Consider the following 20,598-nt stretch of genomic DNA (forward strand, 5'->3'; position numbering starts at 1 on the left):
ATACAGACTGACACCAGACATGACCTGCAAACATTTACAGTTTAATGCTGCTTTTTAAAACACATTCCTTTAAGACATGTTCAATTTCAAGTTCTATATTTTTCTGCATAGTGGAGTACTGAAATGTACTTGTAACTTGACAGTGGTTCCTAAGGGCCAGGTGATGGCATTTTTTTCTGGTATTTCATAAATTCTTATATAGAAATGGTAGTGCAGCCTAATCTGTTTTAAGCAAATTTAATCTCCCTAATCAGTGAACAAAAATACTTGTGTTAAGATATTTCTTGTCTTTCAGATTCACTTATGTGCATAAGGAAAAGTTGATCTCTTATTATCAAGTGAACTTAGCTAGAAGTTATAATTTTAATGGAAGGACTGGACTGATATTGTTTGACTAATGCATGTTACCATAAGACAAGCCACATAGAGCAAGGTTTCAGCTGAATCATAAGTGACCTAGTTATACTTTTTATGTAGTTCAAGAAACTGTTCCAATTTGTTTGTGAAAGTAGGTGTTAAAACAAACTTAGTAAGTTAGTTGAGGTCTCATAAACATTAAAGGTTATGTATTTAACAAAGAGAAGTAGGTTTAAAATGCTGCTATTACTGCTTTCTGACTGGCTATTTTTTCCTGATTTAGAGCAGAAAGCAGTGCCAGGAAGGGTGCAGTGGAGAGAAAAGTGTAGAGCTTGCAGCTGTTTTGAGTGCAAGTTTCAAGACGTGTTTCCAGGTCTCATTGTTAAAGTGTAGAGGTGCTTGAATGATAAAAGTCAGTCTGTTCAGGTTGCTTTGTTATGGAATCTCTATAGAGTGAAATGAAAGTTGACCTGTTGAGTAGGAGGCACCTAGATTTTTTTTACAAAATTGGTAAAATCTTTTTCTACATTTTTAACTTATCTGAGCAGGGCGGATGAAGCAAAAAGAAACTTGAACAGCATCCAGAAATTCTTTCACTCCATTAACAGCTATGAATCTATGCTCAGAACACTTCTGAATGTAATGGCTTAAACCTTCTTAAATGCATGTGATAGAAGACTCAACTGATAAGTGTTGTTTCATTCCCGAGGATATTAAGTGGAAGAGCCACAACCAGTATCTTGCAGTGTCCTCTGTTTTACCCTTGGTAGCAGAGTGAATATCCATTAATCAAGTTTGCCTTTTGATTGCAAGCAAGATAGTTGTGTGCTGGTCTTTAAACTCACCTTTTTTCATTTTATGTGCTAGAGTGTGTGTATATATTTGTGAATTAATATACATGGAAATATTTGTATTTCCTCTTTCTATCATTGCCCAGGTTTATAGGCAGAGTTGTAATCAGTGAGTTATGGAGTTTGCCTCTTTGTAGCCCACTTGCAGCAAGATGCCTGTATGTTTTGTCTTAGTTATAACTTAGACTTCCTCCTCCAGGATTGCCATAGGACATATAGAGACCAATACTGCTTCTCAAAAGACACAAACCTTTTAAGGGAAGCAGATTAAGTTTGCTTATTTCCTCCTGTAAAACAGATTATGTATCTTCTACTTGATTTTTGTCAAAATACCGAAGTGGTAGATGAACGCTGACAGTTGTGGGTACTGCTGCAGGCTAAATTGTCATTAGTGGAATTTTGTTGGTATTTTTGCCAAAGGACATAGTTCCCTACAGCAGCCTGTCATCTTCGGGCTGACGTGGGGGCGTGAATTTATGGTCTTGTAGTGCCTTGAAGAGCAGTAACAACTCTCATGATGTTTTTTTAAACTCTTATCCTTAGGGCACACCTTTTCTTTCTTTTTATTTTGTTTTCGGGTTTTTTTTTTCCCTCCCTAAGGCTTTCTAGTTTACTGAAATGGAAAGAACATGAATCTCTACAGAGAAGTTTTGCTTTAAGATCCTCTCTCTTATTTAACACAGGCCTGGGAATGTATGAGAAACTGTTTCACCAGTATTACTCTCAAGGGAGGAACTATATCTAGGAACTAATTTTTGTTTTATCACTCACAAAGATGAAGTGTGTCTTTTGTTCCCTTGGATGTGTAGCATCTAGTAAGAAATAGCCACTGGCATACTGGTATGTCACAAAGAAGTAGTAGATACTTGCTTCCAAAGCAAAAGGTTTCATGTCTTTGAGAGCTGTCCTTTTCTCTCAGACACAGTATCTTTTTCTACTTCCAGTGATGCTGGAGGGTCCAGAAACTGGTGCTCTTGCATTAGATAAGATCTTAAAATAGCAAGTTTGCTGCTATTAAAAAACCCACGAGAGTTAAGGTGGCCTTAATGCATTCTTAGTCAAGGGTAGCTAACCCTTTAAATGTGGCATTTAGATTTGACTGGGAGATCAGCTGTGTGTCTAAGGCAAGGAAGTATCTTAAATGCTATTTAGTGGAATGCTCTTGCAAGCCTGTAAAGACTTCACTTTGCTGAGCATCCCACCACAATTGTTTACAGATAACTGTCACATACTCTGTTTATTTTCCTTATCTTTTTCCAAATATGTAACCCAGAATTCATTTATAGCTTCTGTGGTCAAAAGGGAGAATAGGTAACCAGAGTACTCCAAGAGACAAATAGTTTTCTTTGGAAGAAAGGCTTACTGCTACATGGTATTCTAGATACAAATTACAGATTACCAAGCTGCTTTTACAAAACAGAATTCCTGTGTGAAATATGATCTGCTGCTTTCTACAATTTCTACTTAGATGTGAAGATGTGAAAGCAGGTAAAAGCCACCATCCTCCACAGTATTGAACTCTCTCCTTAGAAGTATTGCTAAAGGCATCGATGTGGATTCTGAATATTTCAGTTTCTGTGCAAGCCTCTTGTGTTTGGAGAGAGGCGTAGAGTATACTTTAGCAGTAGATGTAATAAACTAATACATAAACAATACATTTTATTTTCTAGAGGAAATCTTTATGTGTTAGACTGCTCTATTTCTGCCTTCGCCTCAAATGATGTATCTTGAACAGCTGAAAGATGCCAAGCAGAAGGTGCCTGACTCTGACTAGCAGAGAAATATCCCGGTTCTCCATATGCTTTTTTGATAGTGGTAAATGGAAGATTGCTATGTTGTATGACTTTAAGAATCAGTTTTGATGTGGCCTTATAACACGGAGAAGAGTAAAGGCAGCTAGCTTTGTGTCTGACTAAGAACATTGGATTTTCCAGTTTTGGAAAAATGTTGACCACTCAAAATCTACGCGTAGTAGATGTAGAGGGGAAAGACCTTGTAAGAGAAGAAGCCTTCTGTTATTTACCTTTCCTGGAGTAATTCTCCTATTTTAAATCTCAAAGGACTGAACAGGTATGGTATCTGCCCTCACTGTCCTGTAAGAAGTACTGGTCAAAGTGAATCTAATGGCTTAACCACTTGTTTTTCCGTTTTCACCATGCTTCTTGGCTGGGACAATGAGCATGACTCAAGCAAATTCTCAAAGATGTATGGAGCATATGCACATCAAAAGCACAAAGACAACATGATCTCATGACCAAAATCCCCAAGTACAAAACAAAGAAGGAAACAGGTTTTTTTGGTAGATGTAAAACAGTTGGAGTTTCAAATACAGATCTGTATTGTTGTGTACACTTTAACAGGCACTGAAAATGGTTTTAGTTTGCAACTGGCTGGAAATTGGGGTGTTCAATAAGAAGCATTACATTACCTGTGTGAAAAGATGGAGTAAAAATTACTCTATCATATGGCTAATAGCGTAGAACTGTATATTGTATTACAAAAAGGCAGTCTGTCTAATCCTACTCTTGAGAGTGTAACACCTATCCTGCTTTATACTTCAGCACATAAAGGGCTTTATTCATATATTTGCCAGTTTTATTGCTGTTGAGAGGATAACAAGAATGTGACCAGTATATAGATAGTTCTTTGCACTTGATATTTACTAAACTTTTTCTTTTTGACTTTTCAGGTTGTCCGTCAGATGATGTGGCTGATGGATCATATTTTTAAGTATACTAACTTTGGTATTGTGTCTCTAATCCATGGAGACTTCTTCATAAGACAGGTAAATGAAAACACATAATAGTACTTTGATTTATCCTTGTATTTGTAACATTGGGGCGTTATGGGACTTATTACATCCTGGATGGTTTGCAGGATGAATTAACTCTGCTATAATATGTGTATTTAGGTAGAGCTTTGTTCTGAAACTACTTTTTTTTTCAAGCTCATTTTATTATTTGCCTAGACATGAATGTTTGCAGAACCCAGTTTTGATGGGAGCCTTTTGTGAGAGCTCTGGTACGTGGGCAGCCCTTTTTGTCTCTTCACTTCTGACTGCCCATTGTTGGCTCCTCTTTTCTTACTTTAGTGACCTTGAAGCTGTGCAGTGAGTCTAGTTAAGTCACCCTTTTGACTGTCAAGGACCATCCCTTTTGGTGACAATAGGGTACTAGACTAGTTTGAAGTAGTGATGGACCTGCATAAATAGTATTTACTTGATTCTTGAAAGTTAGTTATTATTTGAGCATCAGGAAAAGAATGTGTGTTGAGCTCAGCACCTCATATGTTAAGGAATGAAGCCCTCAGATTATTTCGTAAAATTTGTGAGTTTTTCTCTTGTTTGGTAGCTGTTGATCAAATTTCACTCTAGAAGTAGAAACTTCAAAGTACAATAAGCATGAACCTGCTGCCAGTTACGTGAACTGTGATGTCCAGCGAATACATTTCACAGCTATACATAGCTGAAGTGGGATTTGGCATAGTTAGAAAATCTCAGACAAAACTAGATAGTAAAATAAAGGTCTCTAGATCTATACAACTGTGTACTGTGAGAGCGTGGAAAAGTACAGGGTTTGACACTTCATAAATTATAAATTCATTTCGGTAATTAAAATTCACAGGATACACATTTTAAGGTAAATGTGGCTGTCAGCTGGTTAACTGCAACTTCTGAATGTGGTGTTGCGATTCTAGTTACGAAAAACAGCTGCAAAACTTGAGACTTGTCCTCATTTTTGTGAGGTGCAATATCACAAATGCAGTGATGTCGTCATGAGTCTAAATATAAACCAGTTGAAAATAAAATGTCTGTTGGCTGTTAGTCAGCCTTTGGCTGTAGCAAAAACATTTGAGGTGAGTGAGTGATGATCCTATGGCTAACTATAGCAAAGCCCTAGTAGAATTTGGATGAGCAAATACTTAATTTTTTTTCCCCTGCGAGATAATGTAGTTTGATCATGGTACAATACATCTTATTTGTTAAAAATGTACATTAGCCTCATTTTCATGAGCAGCACCAATGGCAGTTTCACAAATGCTTCTGAGGTCTACTGGCAGTTGACTAGTGTTTTCTTCAGTTGAAAAGTTCACTGGAAACAGAGACTGTCAGTAATTTGCCATCTCAGTGATGCAAAGTGTCTGGCATCCTAAAGAATTTGTCATCTGTCTACTGCTACCTGTTTTCTTTCTTCTGAAGAAGAGAAGGCTAAGCCCGTTCCCTATGATACTGGTCATATAGACATGGTCTTCAATAAATGTTTGTACAGAAGCTCCTGCTTCTGTATAACTTACTTTCTCTTCTTTCTGGACAGTGTGTTAACTGTGTTTTATCTTCTGGGTCTCTTCAGTATTCCATTGGACACCATCACTTTTAAACACTCCTCTCTTTCCTGGTAGTCCAGTTATTTTTTCAGTATTGCAACAGCGGTACTGAAATACCTTGTTGTATTTGCTCAGCTGCAATGTATCCATCAGTTGTATTTGTTAGGTTTTCTTAGGTTTTGGTGAGTTCTAATATCTAACATGTGAGAAGTTTATTGTTCACTGCTCTTTTCTTAACTACTGTGCTATCCTGGAATTCTGTGGTCTGTTGAGAAAGGACTGGTTTAACTGAGGAATTTTTAGATTGCTCTTTAATTGCATTATTAAGAGCAATCAGAACCTTTTCCTTCCCTTTAATGAGGTAAGGTGGAGGTAGTTGCAATCAACATGAGACTTCAAAATCTAGGAATAGCACTTTCAATAAAATATTGTTGCCTTCCCACTCTTTCCTTCCTTCCTTCTGCTGCAACACCCAACCAACCACCAAACAGTGGGAGGTTTGTGGCAATTTTGTTTCAGAGAATTAAAGTCACCTCTGCCGAAGAGAGCTTAAATTTCGGACTTCTGTGTCTTTTGAGCAATTCAGCAAAGTCACTTGGGAGCACTTAAAAATGCTAATAGATGTAAATTCACTCCTATGAAAATTTGGGTAGCTTGCTCTTGCCATATGCAGAGATGGGAAGATGAAAGATTATTGTTGAAGATATCGAAGATATTTCTGCAGCAATTAAGGACATATCTTACTGTCTTAAGTGCAGAAGTTGTGTTTATGCATCGTAGAGGAGAAATTAATGAGTCATTGAAGCGGCACAGATCTGGGTGAAGTCTGTGGTTCTGCTGTGGTAACCCAGCACCGTCCTAGTCTCAAGGTCCACCAGTGGTCCCTCTGCAGTTCTAATATGGGATGGGCGTCAGAGGAGAGGTGCATAGAAGGCAATGTAAGCAAAGGTACTATTTGACTTACAGAAATTACTGAGGAAACACAGACCTCAAAATCATAGCTGACCCCTTGGCTGTGTCTGCAGAATTCAGTCTGGCAAATTCAACTTGGGACCAAGTAACAACTAGGGAATTCTGTAAATGCATCCTACTGTTATATGAAGTTCCCACTCGTAGTCTGGCCGTCACTCTTACAGAGAACTCATCGAGTTGGGAGCTTCATCCTCAATTTCAGGTGCACTTTTCAGCCTTTCTTTGAAGTGGCATTAGTTCAGCCACCAGCAGGTGCTCCGAGGAGAATGTTGTTTTGTGTTGTCATAGGTGCTAATTTGTGTCTCTGAAAAGAGAATCTTAAAAAATGCAATAATTATCTGTCTAGTGTTACCTTTTTTAAGCATTCATATTATTTAGGTAATGTTTTATCCTTTCAGGGAAAAGCACACCGTGACCAGCAGCTTGTGTTACTTAAGGAGCATCTAGAAAAATATTACAGGAGCCGCAATCGGAAATGGATTGTTTTATTTCCAGAGGGTGGATTTCTTAGGAAAAGGAGAGAAACAAGCCAGGCATTTGCCAAGAAAAACAATTTGCCATTTCTTAAACATGTCACCCTGCCGAGACTTGGGGCAACGCAAGTAATTCTGAAAACGCTTGTAGCGCCGCAAGAAAATGGAACTCCAGTGGGTGGAGATGCTGTGATAAAAGGTAAAGACCACTTCACTCTTGTGCCCAAAAGGCAGAAAGAATGTCCAGTATTTGAGTTAAGCAAAATGTTTTGTGTTGAGTTGGTGTCTTTAAGATCCACAATGCACCATCATACTATGTAATTCTTTTCATATTTGCATTTAGAGGCACTAAGTTTATTTTCCATGATGAGACTCAAACAAAGAAGAAACCTTATTTTTAATTTGATTTAGTCTAAAGTGTGCCTACATTAATGTGTTTGTCACATACACATGATATGGGTGGAGCAGATAATGGAATGGGCACTCAGAGGTTGCTCCTTTCAACACGATTGATGGTTTGCACTGGTTTATGGTAGTATGGCACTATAGTAAAAGTATTGCTGGAATATGCAAACTACGTTCACATTTTTATTCCTGGCTTTAATAGTTTCTTAGCTTCTAGTACTCTATACTTCATTCCTCTTCTTGAACTATTTTCTATTAGGTTCATGTTCTTCTGTTCGGTAGAGATTTTTATGATAACTGTCCTCTTTCTTGCTGGAGTTAACTGTCACTGACTAGATTTGAAGGGTTGTTTTGGCTCTTTTAACATAAGAATTATGAGGGAATAAGAATATTCCTGCAGCGTTACTGTTGTGGGATGCCTGGACTGTAGAGGAGAGTATAGCTGGGATATAAATGGTGCCTGTAGTTATGGGACTTGATGCTTTTAGTCTCTCAGAGTTTCAAGTTAACTTCTTGGTACTTTCAGAGGGCAAGTTTAGCTCTTACTTAACCCAGTTGTGGATTTCTTTTACTTATAGAAACAATGGATTGGGGACGATGGGTGGTGCTGGTATTTCCATAGCCAAATTATTATAATTGTTCAGCCGTTTGAACCAGAGATCTGTGCTAATGAAGCCACATATGCAGGTGGAACTGGGTGGGTTTTTTCTGTGCTGAAGTTCAAATTTCAGGGTTAGCAGAGAGCCTCATACAGGAATTGTTCCTAGATTTTTAGTTTTGAAGTTAATCTTGTCAACATAGGAAATGAATGGTGATAATGTTCTTGCAGAAACAGAGGGAAGATTTTTTGAATGCACTGAAAATAAAGCCGTGAAATGCATCAGAATGTTTCCTTTCAGATTACATTCAGAAAAAGAAAGGCTGAAGAAAGCCCCTGTCTTAGATTTTAGGTTTAAAAGAGAAACAGCATACCCTAGTCCTTGTTAAAACTTTCCTCCTTATTTTTTTTAAGGAAAAAGTTTGGCCTGTTCCTGTTCTACTTATTCCTGTTTCAAAGGCAAAACAGTGTGAAAAGTAAGAAGTTCCACAGACATCAATTCTGGGCCTTCTGGTTCTGAAAGGGGAGCAAAAGGACTTGTCAAATACCAATTTTATATTTTCATACTCTTAGATTGCTATCAACTTAACTGAGCTGGCTTTTTTCTTTTACCAGCATGATTCAGACTCTGGAGAAATGAGCATTTGATAGGAGTTGACCAAACTGGGTACTAAAATAAAGGAATTGTCTCAGAAATACAATGGAATCACCTTTGTCCATCCTACTTAAAAGACAAGGGAAGATAAGTGGGCAGAAATAGGAAAGAAATGGGTGGGTTTAGCTATCATTCTTTTAGAGTAATGGCCATGAAAATGTAATAAAAGGGATGAAAACAAGAAGTGAACGTAAGTATTATATGCTAGGAATGAGTAATATTTGATACATATGAAGCTGGGATATTTTATGTCCTTTTTCTGTTCAGCGCACAAAAATGCTTCTAGTGTGGTAAAACTTCCCTTTCAGAGATATGCAAAAGGTGAATTCTTGATCTATATCTTATATAAAAGACTCTTCCTCTAATCTTCTGCCTTCCAAATGCTTTTACTGTACTTTTGCCACTTCAGAACATTTTCTAAGAATATTTGTTCAGTCACATGAAATATAATTGTATACACCGATAAGATTCGGTTACATAGTTGGAAACCTAACAAGTTAGTGATCGTCTTTACTTTTTATCTCATCTATCTTTCCTTTTTTGTTAAACCACTTGAAAAACCTGGCTCGGCAAAATCAAGTTTACCTATATCCTTTGGGGGTTACTGTGGTTGAGTTATGGGTGTTAGAACTGGATGTTCTCTGCTTGGAAAGTGGGTTTTGTGTCAGTAATATTGCACTTGAACATCATGGTTCACTGAAAACTTCTTTCCTCTGCACCACTTCTTGTGCTCTGTACTGTCTTATTTGACAATGTTCCTGGTGTCCTATGTTACCCAATTATTTGGCTTACTATAATAAGCTTGCTTCTCCATTATTTATCATTCTCTCAATCTTTTTGTTACCGCCAAGTTTTACTGATAATGAGGAGGGTTTACCTCCCCACTACATGATTTTAGTTAAATTGGTTTATAGATTAAAAGTAACTCCTCATCAAAAGTTACATCTCTTTCCCATTGAGTTTCCTGGGTAGCTATGTTATGGCTCGTCATGATGCGCAGTTGTGATGTTCTTGAGTACTGTAATTTCATTATATTAGTATCTAATTAAATTTAAATTATCTTTGTAGATTTTATACCATTCAACTTTCTCAGCTGGAATGGTGAATAATACTGGGTGAGAGAAGAAAAACACGAGAAAAGCAACAATGATAAATGCTGGTTCACTCTTAATATACTGCTCTGTTGCACCCTAAGATATGCAGTTGCTGCATATCCTTATTTCATCATGTCACCCCCACATTTCCCAGCCCGCTAGCTTGCTTTGGTATATGAAATGTCACTGAAGTTACAGCCTTCAAATAGTAGCTCAAGAATTGTGCAACAGCTAAATGCTCCATCATCTCTCCTTTTTCTACACAGTCTATAATCTGATTTCTGTCATCCTTTCAGTAGAGGGAGTTTTTATGTTACACAAGGTTCGCTAGGCTCCCCAAAAATTTCATTAGCCTTTATTGTGATATTAGTATTCTTAATGTTCAAACCCCTTTTTGTTTTATTTTTGTACTTGTTAGGAATTTCCCACAGTTTATTGCCTGATTCGTCCTTTGTAAAGTGACAGCAAGAACAAGCGTTCCTGAACTAGGCAATCAATACTATTTGACTCTTGTTGGACATAGACTGATCAGTTCTTTACCGGTTTCTTTTCCAAGGCAATCAGCCTCTATTTCCTTTATTTCCTCCTCCTAACAGTTTCCTAAGCCACGTTTCATATTTCAAGTCCCAAATACTAGCCTTCACTGGGGTGAAATTTAACCTATTGCTAGCAAATACTAAATCAAATGACTAAAACAGTTCTTGCTTTTGCTGCCTTTTGAAATACCAGTTTAATTTTAACAAAATTGTATGGTTTAATTCCTAAATAAATAAATAAAATGATGGAAAAACATCACTTGATGGCTTTTGAAGCTGTAAAGTACAGACCATGTAGTTAAGTGGTGTCTATCCCTGAACAAAATGGTCTAGGTTAGTTCTGGGGTTTGATGGAAGCATCCCTCTGAGCAGATGTGCTGTGCCCAGCAGACAGAGCACTGCTGCCAACACATGCATTCCAGAAGGTTTAAGGGCAAAATAGAAATTTGGGCAGCGTAAAAATACTTGATGCATAGCTATCATCACCTTAGCCCTGTAGGGACTGATGTGTGTGTTTGATGTTTTATGGGTTTGTTTTGTTCATTTGTTTAATTTTTTTAACGGAATGCTTAGTCTCTGACATTGTTGCAAGTACGATGTTTCTTCAGTTAATAAGGACTGATCTTTTTGAGTTTTAGAACTAGCTAAATGTTCTAAGTGCTAAACAGCTGGCAATTCAAAGGAGTTTGGAGCAGTTGTTCACTGAAGATATGCATTCCAGAGTTTAATTTTGATCAGCCTTGTTCTAATATGTTTTTTATTTCTGCTTTATTTTACTGTGCAGCATTTTTTTTTGTCTGTTAAGAGATTGCTTTGAGCTTGTTTAGAGCCTTATTGCAATCTTAACTGTTTTAAAATGCAGCACCGTACTTTCAGTTCTGATGGTTATTCTCAGCGAATTCAATTTTCCCTGCTACAGACCTGTACACGGGACTTGATTTTTTTTTTTTAATCAAACTTTTAAATTCACTATTACATGGAGAATATGAGTTGAATAACATGTGAGAAGGCTTTTTATTATCTTGGAAAAAGGACTTCTTGTTTGATCCAAAGTGATCTGTTATGGAGAAATCTTGGGATAATGATTAAGATGTTCAGTCTGAGAGCTAATCTTTGGGGGTAGAGTTAATTTTAAGGTCCGTGGTTCAGTTGATCACACAAGGACAAGTAGAGGACTACTGGCAAGTTACAAGAACGTATTGCTATGCAGGAGGAGGCGACAGCCTCTTTTGGCTGCATTTGAAGTGTTCAGGAAACCACACCTGAATACTAGTGAATGCTAGTAAATATTTTCTTTTTCCAGTGAAAGCTGCGGTCCTCACAGGTTCACGCCTGACCGGTGCATTCTTTTCCACTGCAGATGCAGTCTGGCAGTATCACACCATCCAGAGCTCGGCTGGAGGCGAGGTTTCCTGCTGAAACCTGTCTTTATAACTTGCTGTTTTTCTGGGTGGTAAACACTGACGGTCTGCTGGCAGGTTTAGAGTCTCCTGCGTGTAGTCAAGTCCAGCTATTAGCATTCATCGAGAGTAACCCCAGGGAGGATATAGAGGGGACGAAGAGAAGCCCTGAACCACAATAAATTTGTGTTTGTAGGCAGTTCAGTATCTGCTAGGAGAGGACTGTAGGGGATGATGGAGCACCGAATGGCTTGAAGCTGCTCATGGTAAGTTGCTTCATAACTTAATATGAAGCAACTTGCTATCACTGAATCCACAGCTTGAACAAAAGTAAGGAAAAAAGTAGTTGTGAAGAATTTGCCTCTTGTGGTGGTTAAAAAACCCCAAAAATAACAAGTTATGAGACTGTTCAAATTTTATTAGCTTTATTTTGTTTAGGCCAGAAAGCAACTGTTACATGTGATTGTTCAGTCTTGTCTTAACACTCATAAGGCAAGCACGTGCTGTTCATACTGAGCTACATCATGACTACATGGTTTGGATGCAACTGTGTAGGACATGCCTGTAGGCTTGTTTTGAACACTTAGGTGCTGTTTAAAAAGAATCAAATTGCTAACGTTTTGAGGCAATTTGAGAAATGAAAACCCTCCACCTGTGCTGAAAGTGGCAAGCAGACTGACAGCACAGAAGAAAAACAAGTTGTGGGAGAGATCAGCTTAAGTTTGGCCTCTACAGCAGTTTCTTCTGCTGAAGTCTCTGGCAGTCAGGCCGCTCAGTCTTTCAGCAGGTACTAGAAATGAAGGATGAGCATGTCTTTCAATGATAGGTAGAAAGTTCAAAAGAGTTTGCCCCTAGGAGGTGTCTGTGGCTGTGTTGCTCAAGCCAAATGTGGTGGCAGTTGTTCCTGAACAGGTACACTCAACACCCTCTTTTCTAGCTACAAGTGCTAGACCTGTGAATCACACCATATTGTAAATAATACAGCAGTCTTTCTATTCTGAATTCATGGATTCATAGAGCACTTTGTTGGAAGGGACCTTTACAGGTCATCTAGTCCACTCTCCTCACCCCCCACAGGAACAGGGACATCTTTAACCAGGTCAGGTTGCTCAGAGCCCCATCCATCCTCACCTTGAATGGAGTCAGAGCCGTCCAGTGACCTGCACCTGCATCCCTGCAGTGATGGGGTAACCCCAGGGGCTCCCCAACAGCCCCCACTGGGAAAGAGTCAGTGGGAGATGGAACCTGTCCTTGCTGCATCCTTTTGGGCCTGAATAGCATTCTCTCTGTGATCACCAGCAACCTCTATGTCATGAAAATCATCTTTCTGAACAGGAAAAGGGAGGATAGATAGGAACAAGGGTGTGGGAGCTCCCCTTCCTTCATCTGTGCTCATGGGGTCACCAGGCTCACGGCCGTATTGGTGTACTCCATTTAAAAAAATAATAGGGTTTGTTCTTGTTCAAAGGTCTGCTTAGGCCTGCAAACAGCATTCTCAGGTGCACTGAGGTCCTACCTCTTTGTATTGTGTACAGTAGTGTCTCTCTTTTTCAGTTTCAGGATCTTTTAGAGTTTCATGGCTTTAAAATAAAGACGCTTATGGGCAGAGCACGGCACAGTATAACCCTCCAAAAAAAGGACAGCAAGATTAATTTAAAAATTAATTTTCTAAATCCTTCTTGACTTACACTTTTTTGGCAAAGGTTGATTATGTAAGGCTTATTTTAAACCCGAGTATGCAGAAATATGTCTGTAACTGTGATTTGAAAGCACATCTTGGTAATTGCACGTGGAAGTAGCTGCAGTAAGACCTAATTGCTGTAAAGGAGGGTCTATGGAGGCTGAAGTTAGTTTCTTAAATATATATATATATTTTTTTTTTTTAAATTGGGGTTCCTGGTGGGTTGTTGGAGGCAGGTTTTTCTCCCACCCCACCCTTGAATGGGCTGGAGGTGAGGCTGGAATTATCAGAGGAATCCATGCAGCAGCTCTGCTCCACAAAAGCAGAAGGTAGGAAAACAGCACAGAGGAGAACTGCAGCAATCTTCCCATAATGAAGTTTGAACCATTATCCACTGAAAGAGCAGTCTGAAGTGGTAGCTAAATATTTTAAAACATTTTACTGTAAATAATAAGATAATGTGCCTGTATTTGTCTGGCAATTTTTAATTGTAATTAACGGCCTTTGTTGCTTACTCACTTAGATGATTTACTTGTCTTTATCCATTCTTGCTTTACATCTGGGAAAATAATAAATTGAATGGCTTTTCTCTGAGATTCATTTCTAAATTAATACTTCTGTGGATTTACTATTAATTTCATATTGGCTTTTCTGTAATACATTGCTACTTCTATTGTGAAGGGCTTTGGAGTTAGCGCTTTTCACTCTGTCCTGATGCTGGCAAGCCTTGAGCCTCTAAGAGGAATTTGTGTTCTCATTTCATGTGTCTCTCAGGGTTTTGAAATACTGCATTCCCAGAAGGTGACCCTGTGGATGTTTCAACTTGATATATGTAGCTAATAACTCATAACCAAAATATTAGGAAATACTGTCTGGCTTTATGCAGGTGGTGATTTTGCATTTGTAGTAGAGCAGTACAATGCCACTGCTTGTTGAAATATTTGATAGATATGTTGTGATAGTGTTGCTGAAATTGTCATCTTGGACTTAGTTAATTTAAGTGCAAATTAAATTAAATGCAGGTAGGAGCTGATGAGTCAGTCCTTGTGCATATGTTCTAGTTGGTGTTGCTCACTGGCTTTTAGAGTGTGCCTCAGACTGTGTGTTGCAGATTTCTTCCTGTGTGTGCTAGCTCTTCTGTAAAATTTGAGCAGTGATTCTGGGCAAGACCAGACATCTGCCTAGCCTTACATCTTGTCCATGACTCCAAGGGGATATCAGAAGTAGAGCGTGAACACAGTGAAGATGTATCATGCTTCTCCCACTTACTCTACTGGCTTCTGACATATTCCACTGAGGAGGTTTCCCAAGCCAGATGGGGGTTTCTGCCTGTTTAGTTTTAACCCTCCAACATATTTCTTCTGTTTAGTTGTCCAATTTCCTCTTGAATGCAGCTCATCCTTGATGTCCTTTGGCAAGAGGTTCCCCATAGTTTTAATCCACTCCGCATGAAGAACAGTTTGTGTGTATGTTTTGTATGATACATGTGTTGCATTTGTATGTAGTAGAAGTACTGGAATGCATGGAGATCACAGTTGGTTACGACATCATTGAGAGCCTCTGGGTAAGGATTAAGGCATAGACAATTAAAATGGAGGGAGTAGCAGGAAGATGTGCCAGGGAATGTTTAGGCTGGATATTAGGAAAAGGCTCTTCACCCAGAGGATGGCGGAGTGCTGCAACAGGGAGCCCAGAGATGCAGGCATGGCACCAAGCCTGACAGTATTCAAGCAGCATTTGAAGAATGTCCTCAGATGCATGGTGTGCATTTTGGGGTTGTCCTATGCAGGAGACCAGGAGTTGGACTCGGTGATCCTTATGAGCCCCTTCCAACTCATGACATTGTATGATTCTATGATTTCTCCGTTTTCTTTTAAAAACTTTTCCGCTTCGCTGCATTTTGAATACATCTGTTTTTGTATTGAGAAAGATGATGATCAGTCTATTCCTGTACACATTCTTCATGCCAACAGTGGTTTTGTCAACCTCTGTCATGTATCCTTCATAGCTGTCTCAGCTGCAGGCCTGAAGAGTGTTATACTTTGTACTAAGACCTAACACCTCTTCCCATGCTTCTGCCAACAGGTGGCTGTTTTTAATAGTCAGCTTTCTAAATGCTTTAAGGTATTGCTGGGTATGATGTAAGCATGTTACTATACTAGTGTGCTAAGCATTAAATAAACCTGTTGCTATACTAGCCTCAACATAACACAACCTCAGGTACAACTCAGCTCCAGTTCCCACAGAATAGATGTAAAATTGACAAGCTAAACTCAAAGTGCCGTCTTGGCAATGTGCCCCTCCTTCCTGGATTGCTTTCCAGATACACTGTCTCCTCTTTACAAACCTGTGAATTGAAGACATGCCAGAAAGAGGTCATGGCCTGGCTGATATCTGACCTTGACTATTGCTTGTAGTAATCCATGTTCAGGTTTAAATTTGACTCACCTGGGTTATCTTCATAGCAAATATTTTCGCCTCCTTTGATCCTTTTTTTCGGTTGCTAAATATACTGAGCAACACATGAACATGTATCAGTCTTTCTGGGACCTTGTGGATGCAATATCTTCTTGATTGTGAAAACTGACCGTCTTCTCCTCATTGCTTTCTTGTCTTTAAGACGCAAAGCAGTGTATTTCTTGTAACTCAGATTTTAAGAGCCTTGAGGGATCTGTGTGACTGTTGCTTCATCACTGAGCTTTGTCAATTGTCAGTGTGCTTAAAGTGCGACCAAGAAAGTTAGATTTTTATTTTTGAAGTCTTCCTTATGGAGAATGGGAGGAAGCATCTACCATTTGGGCCAACACGTTATGTGATTATACTGATGCCAGTGAGTGAGCGTGGTCTATTCTGTGTACTATGATATGTAAGAACAAAAATAACTGTGAAAATTAAATACTGATCTAGCTGAAGTTTGTTAGATTATTTCTGTGCTCTGTAATAAAAACTGGATTTGATACTTGGCTGTTTTATTTTATTTGTGCCTCATACCTCATGAAGTAATAAAAAAATGGAATGGCAATCAAATACATGACATGCACTTTCTGATTACTTTTAATAGCAGGTTTCTTTTTGTTCTAGAGAGCAAATCAAAAGGCCTACAGTGGGTGATAGACACCACCATTGCGTATCCCAAAGGTGATCCTATAGACATCCAAACTTGGATTCTTGGCTACCGGCAACCAACAGTTACACATGTACATTACAGGTAGGAAATAAACCTTCTACTGTTACCTTGAACTAAAAAATTAAAAACCAATTCACAAATTAGTAACAGTATGTTTCAGCATATGAGAAATAAGTAGCGATGTCTTTCTTTATGTGCATCTCATGCAGGTGGTCAACTCATATTTTCTAAACCCAACATGGTTTTCTTTTTAAAAGTTCAGTGACCATTCTGTATATTTGATGGCTAATTTTTCTTTTCCTTTTCAATGCTAAGGTGCTGGTAAACCCAGACTGATTTTTTTTTTCTTTTTAACAATGACAACAAATTAAAAATCACTGTGTTATTAAATAAGAGGTTTCCCAAGAGTTTATTATATTTTGTATTTAACTTCCTGACAAAGAAATGTCAACTTCTTGACTCAAAGCATACTGTTCATAGTTGAGCAGAAGACCATCCTGGAAATAGTAGCAAATCTCATTGACACTTCGGATGGGATACTATTAAAACTTCTCTCCTCAGCAGTTGTCTCAGGACCTAAACTGATTCAGAGAGAAGTTGCATTTTGCTTTTGGTTTGCAGTTAATTGCAAATCTAAAATATCCTGAAATATTTTAACCCTCTTCCTATACCAGATAAGTTGGTCACATTTTATCACAGAGTTGTATGTTTTTTTGTCTTAATTCCCTTTTACTGATTTGGGGAGCTTCTAGACTTTTACAGTAAGCTTTCAGATATCCTTGTGTGGATCCCCTGAGTGGCAGTTTAACTGGGAATGACCTTCTCCAGCATTGCTGTTGTGTCAGTGTTGTGTGATGCAAAGTACAGGCTGCTCACTGGAGCTCCTTTCCACAGCCATGTTTAAATCTGTCCCTGCTTTTTATAGAAATCTGCCTTCAAGTTTTTCTCAAGGTGAACAGACTTACACCCTTATTTATGTAAGATACCGTAATATCTATTGTGCTTTATTCAGGTCACCTTAGTATTCTCTCAGATCCCTGGGATAATTGCAAGTTGAATGTATTTGGAATTTTACTAAAGAGCATTTCCAAAAATACTTCCTGAAGTTATCTTAAGTTGAATTAACTTCCTGCTGTGTATATTCAAAATCTATTTTTGAACACAAGCATAAAGATGATGTAACCTTCCTTCCATTGAACTTGAATATTACAATTCTTTTTAGTACTAAAACTCTAAGAAAAAATATTAGAACTTGTTTACTGGTGGGCGTAGGTTTGTTGTTTTCTTCCAGAGGGTTGAAATCACTGGTTTAGTGGTTTAGTACACAAGGGCAAGCCTCTTTATTTTATTTAACCTCTAGGTGTCATGGCTGACCCTATAAAAACATTTGAACTATGCCCCACATGGAAACTAAAGGCTGTCTCTGAAGGCTGAGAGCTGGGTGTAGGATGTTTTGAAATGACAGCCAAGTGTCTTGGTTTTAACTGGAGCTTTGGTGAACTTTCTAGTCTTGGTAATTCTTCAGTTGGCACGTCAAGTTCAGGTGTCCTCTGGACTGTAAGGGCTTTAGTTGGATACAAGGCAGCAATTCTTAAAGATGCATTTAACAAAATAGCCTGGCTCTGACTGCGAGCAGTAGCAATGAAGGTGTGGGAGAGCAGCCTGCCTGCAATCCCTCTGCACGTAAACATGTGGTGGCTGTAATGCTTTCTGAGCAGGTATCACATCTGGGTTGCTCTTTTGGTGCTGATTGGCCTGGCCTCCATGAACTTTTCTAATTTTTTTAATGTGCTTGTACTTACACTTCTGTGATTTCCCATGACGCAACGTGTAATTGTTCTTGAGGGTGGCAGCCAGGACTGATTCCTTTTTGCTTATATTAAATTATCCACCTGATGCCTTCTGTGGGTGCGCCCTGTTTCCCTGTGTCCTCCCAGTAGTGGATGAATCATTCCTCAGTGACGCTCACCGTGACCCATGATTTTACAGAGCTTTCTCATATCCTGCCTTAGCTGTCCCTGTCCCCCTTCTAGCCACATGTGTTTGGTGCTTTCTTACATAAAAGCCTTTCCCTGATTGTCTTGTTACTTCTGTCTGTGCTTCTTCTGGTTCTGCTATAACCAGTTTGTGAGTTTGACTGACATCCTGAATTCCCCACAGTGATTTCAGGATTGCTTGCCAGAGTAATAATAGCTCAGTGGCAGTGTATGTGTAGCTGCTGGTGCTTTTTCCTTCCCCAGTGTTCATTGCTTTGCATTTACTGGTGTCTAATTTCATATGCAACTATTGCCAGGTCCTTCTGTAGTTCTTCTCTTTGACTACCCAGAATAATTTTATCCAAAAAACGTCAGACTGCTTTTGTATCCTTCTTTCCAGATTTAGCATGTCATCTAGTTATGATATGCTAAGACCTTTTAATACATCTGGAATTAGAGCTGTAGTTTGGAATGAATATGGTGAATTTTCACCTTCAGTGTTTTTGACAATAAAATTTATTTTTAGGTACTTTTCTGTGGCTTTAAAATGCTTTTCTGTTTTGCATAATAGTAAAGGATATATTTATCAACGGCAGGATTAGCAGAGAGCAACTGAAAAGCATGTGTATGTGAGTTCACTCACATTTCGTCATCCTTTTCTATTGCTTGTATGGAAATTTTCATGTTGGATTCCTGTCAGGGTATTACAGCAACTGATTTTTTTCACCCCCCGATCACCTGACTTTCCTCATTAGGAGTTATTTTTTTTAGCAGAATGCTGTAATGTGATGGACACCTTCGTGGTTTTAACAACTTTAAATTGCGTATTGATGACTTGAACAGAGTTGTTGGTACCACTGAGAATCTGTGAAGATGGAATATGTGCCAGAGGAACTGGGGGCAGCGGACAAGGAAGAGTAGGGAACAAATGTACCCTCCTAGAGGTTTTCTGGTGTTAAAGAAAACTTTACAAGCTCTCCTATCACTTTATTGGACCTTCTTCAGGATTGTGAAGCTGAAAAATTCAAGCCCAGTGGGCTGATACCTATTTCTTAAATTATAGGTAGAGTCAATGGAAAACTGTCTCTCAGGAGCTTTGCACATGTGCCTCCTAGGTAGCGTCCTCATTTGTCTGAAAATACAGTGATATCTCAAGCCTGTTCATGTGTCAGATCTTAATCAGGAGCAGTTCTGGAAAAACACTGAAATCCTTTATGCTGGTTAAACTGTGCGTGCTACAAACAGCTGTACATTGTGACCAGCCATGTCAAACTCCTTTCTGATACTTCTGTTTTAAAATTCAGAGGTACCTTTAAATGTGCTGATAACTGTCTTGGGAGGTTTCCATGCAGTCTTGCTCTTGGAAAGTTGGTCAGGTTGCAGTTTGGAGGATGATATACCAGACCTGTGTAACTGTACTGCTTGGTCAGGAGACCTAAACAACTGCTTTAAGTTCACCTCCAATGTTGAGACCAAAATATTGCTGTAACAGAGCCATGAGAGCATCTGGAGTTGTCAGCTGGGAACATCAGCGTTTATTCTGCAGGTCACAAATTTGAGGTGGTTCCTCAGTAATTCTTAATTTTGGTAACAATTGAGTATTAACCACTTTGTCCTTAACAGTGTAGGCAAGGATTAAAGGCTAGAAGGCCATCCGTATCCTGGGCCGCATCAAAAGAAGCGTGGCCAGCAGGTCAAGGGAGGTGATTCTGCCCCTCTGTTCCTCTCTTGTGAGACCTCCTCTGGAGTATTGTGTCCAGTTCTGGAGTCGTCAACATAAGAAGGATATGGAGCTGTTGGAATGGGTCCAGAGGAGGGCTACAAGGATGATCAGAGGGCTGGAGCACCTTCCATGTGAGGACAGGCTGGGAGAGTTGGGCTTGTTCAGGCTGGAGAAGAGAAGGCTCTGAGGAGATCTTATAGCGACCTTCCAGTACCTGAAGGGGCTACAAGAAAGCTGGGGAGGGACTGTTTAAAAAGGCTTTTGGTGATAGGACTAGGGGCAATGGGTATAAACTGGGGAGGGGCAGATTTAGACTAGACACAAGGAAGAATTTCTTCACGATGAGAGTCATGAGGCACTGGCACAGGTCGCCCAAGGAAGCTGTGGGTGCCCCATCCCTGGAGGTAGAATCATGGAATTGTAGAAT

General features: G+C 39.1%; 1 protein-coding gene across 2 annotated transcripts in view; it reads left to right on the plus strand.

The window, feature by feature from the left end:
- The window catches only part of LPGAT1 (lysophosphatidylglycerol acyltransferase 1), a 64,775-nt gene that overhangs the window by 29,590 nt on the left and 14,587 nt on the right, over nucleotides 1-20,598 (plus strand). For both annotated transcript variants that reach the window (XM_069852834.1, XM_069852835.1), the window contains 3 exons: nucleotides 3,898-3,993; nucleotides 6,902-7,175; nucleotides 16,427-16,553. In XM_069852834.1, coding sequence (XP_069708935.1) covers nucleotides 3,898-3,993; nucleotides 6,902-7,175; nucleotides 16,427-16,553 — 497 coding nt within the window. The remainder of the gene's footprint in view (nucleotides 1-3,897; nucleotides 3,994-6,901; nucleotides 7,176-16,426; nucleotides 16,554-20,598) is intronic.

The sequence above is a fragment of the Phaenicophaeus curvirostris genome, chromosome 2, assembly GCF_032191515.1.
Source record: "Phaenicophaeus curvirostris isolate KB17595 chromosome 2, BPBGC_Pcur_1.0, whole genome shotgun sequence".
NCBI classification, from domain to species: domain Eukaryota; kingdom Metazoa; phylum Chordata; class Aves; order Cuculiformes; family Cuculidae; genus Phaenicophaeus; species Phaenicophaeus curvirostris.